Source organism: Rhyacophila brunnea, unplaced genomic scaffold, assembly GCF_057557595.1.
Source record: "Rhyacophila brunnea isolate RB1 unplaced genomic scaffold, BYU_Rbru_1.0 scaffold_1, whole genome shotgun sequence".
NCBI classification, from domain to species: Eukaryota; Metazoa; Arthropoda; class Insecta; order Trichoptera; family Rhyacophilidae; genus Rhyacophila; species Rhyacophila brunnea.
In genome coordinates this window covers 16,364,448-16,371,866 of record NW_028232751.1, presented here as the reverse complement: position 1 = coordinate 16,371,866, position 7,419 = coordinate 16,364,448, and the positions used below count along the sequence as shown (strand labels likewise).

At 29.3% G+C, this 7,419-nt stretch overlaps 1 protein-coding gene and 1 long non-coding RNA gene across 4 annotated transcripts in view; one reads left to right on the top strand and one right to left on the bottom strand.

Annotated features, from left to right (window-relative positions):
- Positions 1 to 1,007: 1,007 nt before the first annotated feature.
- On the bottom strand, positions 1,008 to 2,999 carry LOC147079526 (uncharacterized). The gene is made up of 3 exons (XR_015069921.1): positions 2,947 to 2,999; positions 1,314 to 1,495; positions 1,008 to 1,114 (listed from the first exon to the last, which is right to left on the bottom strand). It is a non-coding gene; the product is annotated as an uncharacterized LOC147079526 (long non-coding RNA).
- A 121-nt stretch (positions 3,000 to 3,120) lies between these two features.
- The window catches only part of LOC147079525 (uncharacterized), a 66,986-nt gene continuing 62,687 nt past the window's right edge, over positions 3,121 to 7,419 (top strand). For all 3 annotated transcript variants that reach the window (XM_085941762.1, XM_085941764.1, XM_085941756.1), the window contains exon 1: positions 3,121 to 3,178. In XM_085941762.1, the coding sequence (XP_085797888.1) occupies positions 3,162 to 3,178 (17 nt within the window). In that variant the 5' untranslated portion in view covers positions 3,121 to 3,161. The remainder of the gene's footprint in view (positions 3,179 to 7,419) is intronic.

Sequence of the window (7,419 nt, the reverse complement as noted above, 5' to 3'; positions counted from 1 at the left end):
GTCAATTATTATCTGAATCTGTATTTAAATGTGTAGATGAAAGTTTTTTTTATAAAAATTGTGGTGTATTTCTGGTATCACTTTTGATGAACATAGGGAAATCAAGTCATTTAATTTTGCTTCGGAGATCCGAGGTGGTTTTATAAATGCTTTGTGTAGTTGAGGTTGTACTGATTGACGTCCGCCCTGACGTTTTCTAATATTTATTACATCAAACACTTCTGTTTCATACTTATTTTTATAGAACAGGCAATAAGGATTGTTTTTCCTCACTTCAATAACGCGAATGTCTACCCAACTAACCTTTTTACTATTTTCGTTGAGTTGAAAATTATTGCCCATTTCATTTGCTAACTTGTGAAAATCAAAAATCTCGTCAGTGCCAATTTCCAGTGAATCACTGGAATCCACTGTATTGGTATATGAATTGGACCTGACTTCAAGACTATTTTTTTGTTTCTCTATGCAAGAGTGTTATAGAGTCACCCTCGTTCTAGGTGTGTCCTACGACCAAAAAGTTGTGTGTGATTTTTAGGATATTAAAATTCTGGACGGCGTATAAATACATTGCTGTAATAAATTTATTTTTATTCTGTCCGGCACAATTTTCCGAATAAAAAATGACTTCCTTCCCAATTGATTGGTCTTCCAAAAATTTTACAACACAAGAACCAATTGCATTGGCCCCTTTGTTTCAGTCCCTTCATGCTAAACAAAACAGTAATCATTTTTATTATTAATGTGTGTAAGATGGTAAAATTATAGGTTGAAAGCTGTCTTTTATAATATAGCACTGATATCTGGGCATTTGGTGTTGATAATACGGCCTGCAGATTATAGCAACATACTATTTTATTCGTCTTTCGCCTTCTGTGTTCTCGATAATTGTTTATTTTTTTTGATGAATGTGATATATTATTTACCTTGAATTATATTTTTCTCTTCGCTACTGCAATTTTTATATTTTTCACAAAAGTCACATAGGTCCTTGTTTGGTTGAAAAAAAACTATATTATAATGGGTATTGTTCCTCTTGCAAACCAGCAGCATCCTTATCTATATCCAACATGGGTTCTTCAGCATCAGGAAATGTACTTGTCACATTTTTGAAAATCTGTAACATTGCAAAAACAAAATTTCATAGATCTGATTGATATACTGTTGTGTTAATTGAAAGAGTTTATTATTGTAGGTGCATAAAATAAATACATATGTACATAAGATAAGTCGATAATAATAAGTTTCATAACAATAATAATATTAAGGTTAGTTTTGTATATCATTTTAGTATAATATTTATCACAAAGTCTTACCTTTTTAGAAGTTTTTCAGCTTTTAAAGCTAACTCCACCATCATTCGAATCCTTAAACTCATATTTGATAAAAACAAAATACACTGCACTACATTACTTGAATCAAAGGAAACAATAATGTGTTGTAGAATACGTCTGGATGCGTTATCAAAGTCTTAACACTGAATCATTTCAATAATTGCCTGCTATCACAATAATAAAAACAATGCCATATTGCATATGTTACGCCAAATGTGCGAAATTGACTATTACATGAAATGGGCTAAATTTTGGCTAATTCATGTATTAGTCAAGCCTGTTGCCTTATTCATGAATAAGGTAAATTTTCTGCCGAGTACATGAAGTCGCCAGGGCATGGAATTCTTAAACTGTCAACATGACAGCAGAAAAAGTAAATTTAATACGGATGATTTTATTAGTTATAATTGGACATAATATAATATTATTAGGTTAGGTTGGGTTGGGTTAGGTTAGGTTAGGTTAGGTTAGGTTAGGTTAGGTTAGGTTAGGTTAGGTTTTGAAATTCTGAATTATTCAACTGAATGTCCATTTTGAGGTTAGCTAACAAGTGTCAACAAACTATCAAAAACGTACAATCGACCATTGCATGTACGATACCCAAGCACGAATCAAATCGCGAAAATACCTTTTAATAAAATTCCGTTATCATATTATAGTTCTAGTTTTTTTGCGCATAGTAAATGGATATGAACGTCATTTTAGTTATTGATTGGTATATTTTTATATTATAATCAATGACATCTGACACATTTCATTTGGTTAGTTTGATTAGTTGCGAAAAATACCACCGGAGCGCGACCACCTATTTTGACCATAGATAATATACGTATATTTTGACCAATCCACGAGCATTTCACACATTTAGTTTAGTTGCAAAAAATACCACCGTAGCGCTACTATCTAATTTGTCCAATGCATGAACAAGGCAGAAAAATTACTGCGGAATTCATGCACTCACCAGATATTTTGTCTAATTCATGAATAAGGCAACGGGCTTGCATTTTTCATGATTTAGGCAAAATTTAGCCCATTTCATGTAATAGTCAATTTCGCACATTCGGCGTAACACATACACCAAAAGAATGCGTCTGATGCTCGGGTTTCACAATTAGTCATGGATAATCATTTGCAGATACTATTGTTTTACATTAACAATGAAAGTAAATCTTTGTATTGTAAAACCCAAATATCTGTCTTTTTTAATGAAAATTTTTAAGTTTGCAGTAACTTCAATTTTACATTATCAAGTTTATGACTTTTGCAGTTGTTTTGCATTTAAATCTCGAAATTGAAAAATTTGCACTTGCTATGGTTTTACACTCACGGTGCGAATTATTAAAAGTTACTTTAGTTGTAACTTTGCCATTGAATACATTTTCCTGGCTTAATTTTGGGACACTAATGATAACATTCTAAATAATCTAATATCATATTATATTTTTGCAAACTCGTTATAAGAATGGTCGTTGGTAGATACACTCATGTTGAATCGACTGAAAAAGTTGCCATTTTCGATTAACCCAGTATACCTCTCGGGTCCAGATATTATCACAAGGCTGTGCTGGGTACTTACAGCCAATAATTTATAATATTATAACATTGTGGTGCGTACAGAGAAATTATAAATACAAGCGGCCGTTGTCGAAAGAGGCAGTTAGTACGGATCACTTCCCGTGAGTGGTGCTCGTGTGCGGTTTCTTCGAGACCAATCCTTTTCCACCTCCACTACCACCAGGCCAAAGAGGGCCAACCAGCCAGCGACCGTTGACACTCGCGACTCGCCGTCACTTTTCCTCCGCACACTACGGTACCCATACTCCTGCCGGCATGAAGTGCACATTTTTGTGAGTAAAACTTTTCATTTCCAATTAAAGTAATACAATCCTCGCTGAGCATTATAAATTACAACCATTTATCTGTTGCATATCACATTAAATTAAATAATATTACACTATCATTTTAGAAACCTATTTACAAAGATAAAAACATTAAGTTTAAAACACTGCAATCAATTTAATTCTTAATAAATTATAATTACTTAAAAGCTCGTCACAAAAACTTTTGATGTTACATATCACATCACCGTGTTTCTCTATATCTCAATTCGTAACTAACTAAAATGTAATAAAACACATTGAGATTGTATTTTTTTAATTTATTTAATACAAAATTTGGAAATCTATGACCCTTTAATCATATTTGCTCGGTATTTATTATTATAATAGTTTTTATGACATTTATTTATTTGTGTGTCTGTTAATAAATGACTAATATAAAGTTTATTGTATACGAACTACCTGCGATTATGCTATCATTATTTTAAAATATTAATCAAAAGTTTATCAACTATGTACATAATGTGTAGATATTATTGTTATTTTAATATACCGATTTATTACAAGTAACATGTATTATTATGAGCACTGTTAAACTGTCAAATTTTAGTGAATGCGATCACTTAAATTTAACAATATTATTTATAATTTTGATATGAGATAATATCACGAACTATTTATGTAGAATTACAAATGCATAGCGCAGTTTTCATTCACATCGGCATATTAAAATTTCATTAAAGGCATTGATTGTTTCATGATTTAAATTATTTGTCTCTTTTTCTTTTAAATAACATTTATATTTATATTATTTCATTTTCATTTTAGTTAGTTATTTTTACTGGCGCACTTTATAGAGTAAATCTATTGCATTTTATATAGACACGTTTCAATTTAGTACGAAAGTATTGTACTTAATATAAAGAATGATTACATTTTTCAAATTATAAATAAATAAAGTTTTTAATTTTTGGTATTGCAAATTGTTATTGATTACTTAGTCACATTAGAAACAAAGCTTTCTAATTGTTAAATGTACTTAATGCTATTCTGCTAAGTACCATCTTCCAAGTCGTATTTCACTTTCACTGACAATATACGCAGATGGATTTTTCAGTTAGTAAGCTGTCAAGAACATTTTTATATTAAAAAAATACGTTTACAATTGTAGATTAGCACAGGACTGTATTAAATATTTAACTTTTAAATAATTGAAACTCATTTGTCTATAATATTTGTTTTGTAAGTTGCAAATCGACGTCTGTAAAAATGAATTGTTATGTATTAACATAAATTAATACATTTATAAGAAAATTTAATATGTAATATTTATTGAGAATACTCGTAAAATAATCACAGTATTTTTTTCTCGTTAAAACCCAATTAAAAAAAAAACATTACTTACTGAAATTTAATAACTATTTAAGTCCAATAAATATTAACGTTACATATTAATTTCAATGAAAAAAAGACAATGTGGTGTGGGACTATTATTTTAAAGTCAGGAATAGTAAATGCGTTACAATTTTGAATAATAATCAGGTCAGAAATAATAATAATTATAATAGTGTTATTATACAGATTTTGCATGTCGTACGTACCTGTTCTTATTATTTCATGCATTGCATAACAATAATTCGTCGAACACAACGGGTCTTGGAGCAAAACTTACCATACTTTCGCCACTAGATTGGGCAAGGCCATTCAACGGTGATGGCTTGTTTTTTTGTTATTTAAATTTTCGAAAATCAAGTCATCCTTATCACGAAAAAAATCTCGTGCCATTTTATTTTATAATAATATAACTATAAATATACTTACTCACATTGGGTTAAACTTAATTATGCAGCTATTTATCGATAATGCTAAAGCATGCCTATATAACCGGTAGTGAGCAGTGCTCAATTTTGACCAACTTGTTTGCCAATTAAAAAAAATTGAGAATTATTACTTGCCTATACAATATGGAAATTAATATTGCGTATAATAATCCTTGATGGAAAGCTATTATAACATTATAATGACCATTTTAAAGTAGACATGTTGCTACTTCCGCATTTCTTAAATTTAATGTTAGCAAAAAAAGTATTTTTCATCTATACACAGTTTACAAACCCCTTTTTATTTCACATTTTTTTCTTATATATCCAAGTGTTTCCAGGTAGATAAAAAGTTTTATCATACATACTCACTTATTTTAACGGATTTCGGTCAAAACTACACAAGTCGATTTTTGATTGTCACAATTTACCACGGTACCTTTGGAATAAAGTACATACACAAATAACATACCTACGTTATCAGTAACTAAGTAACTTTACTTGTAATCTGTTGTAATCGATGTAAAATTTGCATAAAAATATAATTAATTTCAAATTAAAGATACATTTATGTATACCTACCTAATCAAATTTATTAAATAAATAAATTTACGTTATTAACGGTTTGTGCAGGTGTTTAATTTAATTGTAATGAACAGGATCATTTAAAAATTGATATTTTCCAATGTTCTTGTTCTGAACGCTCATTATCGGTGTAACTGGAATACCACAAAAATATACAAACGCTTTGTACCTAACCCGTGTTATAACAACAACATAATATTATATATTACAATGCACCATTAAATGTTCTAGCCGGAAAACATTATTACATATATCACATACATTAATTGTTATAATATTATAGTAGTAATTCATGGTCATATAGTTAACGTACGGAAGAACGTACTCAAATTTTGGCTTATTTATCTGAAACACCTTGTACCTATAATTACACTAAAATCATCTGACTGAAATGCCAAGAAGTGTGCAAAAGTGAAATCAATAGTCATCTTGCATATCCAAATGTCAATCACAGTATTATTGTAATATAGTATGTTATTGTGAATACATTTATTATATTAGGATATACCTACCTACCTAGAATCGTTTGATTCATATAGGCAGACGCGGATTAGTATTTATTTCGGCACAAATTTTATATTGCATCACCGAAATCGGAGAAAAATATTTTTTGATGATAAATGATTTCAATGCAGAATTTGTATTCCAGTTCACAATCTAGTTTCTGTTAACATTTTAAAAGTGGTAAATGACCTTTATTTTGATGATAATTAAATTGCTTTCTTTATTGTTAAACTGGTTTTTTTCCAGTGTCATTAATAAATTCATTATATTTATGAGAAATAAATTATAAATATAACCGGCATTTACACGGTAAAATTCCATTATAAATTAAAACAGTTTTGAAACTATCGGTTAATAATTGTAGACTTTTTGCGTGTTGGTATCTGGCTGTAATCACACCCTCAGAAATCTAGAATATTTTACAATCCGAACCAGCGATTAGCATCCACATCTTATAACTGCAAAATTTACAAATGTATATTTCTCAACACTTTATCCAGTTAATATCTATTACAGTCTTGTATTAGCTTTATTATTGATAAATAGGAATGTAAAAGGCGCTATATTGTATCATTTATTAATCATTTTTAATGTCAAGTTTTGTATTAATTAAGTACTTAATTAACTTCACGTTTTACCAATTCACCCCTGAGAACATAAAACTATTTTTATTATAATATCTTACATAAGACACAATATATTATTCGGTAAGATGGATTCGCTCGTCCCTCGTGATTATCTCACTATGGTGTTCAATATTATTATTTTCTATATGTCAGTTGCAGGGTTGGCAACCGGTTATTTTATTATTTGTATAAATTTTTTATCTCGAAAATATATATATGCATGCTTAATATAATAATATATATCCCTAAATAGTAGTCAATAACTCAAAAATTTTAATATAAACAAAAAAATGTTTGCGGATCAATATAATGAAATTCTACCGTGTAAATACCACTTCAATTAATATATTACTAAGTATATTGAATTGTTATCCAATTCCCACATTCAAAGTACGAATTTATAAAAGACACAATAGTAGGTACCTACCAATAATAATTATAATGTGTAGAAACCATTATAAAAAAATAACTAAAAATTGCTATTCATTATAGTTTACCATCAAATTTATTCGAAATTAAATTGATAAGTGCTACAAGCTATTAAAATTTTCTTTGAGACCTAAGAAAACCGCCATAATACATGGTTTTGTGTCGGTTTTTACAAAATAGAAAATCCTTATAGATGTATCGTGTCTAAATGCAATCAGCGAATGACGCATTTGGTTAATAATAATATCTACCTACATCTTGCGGCTACTTTCACTCACGGGATGCA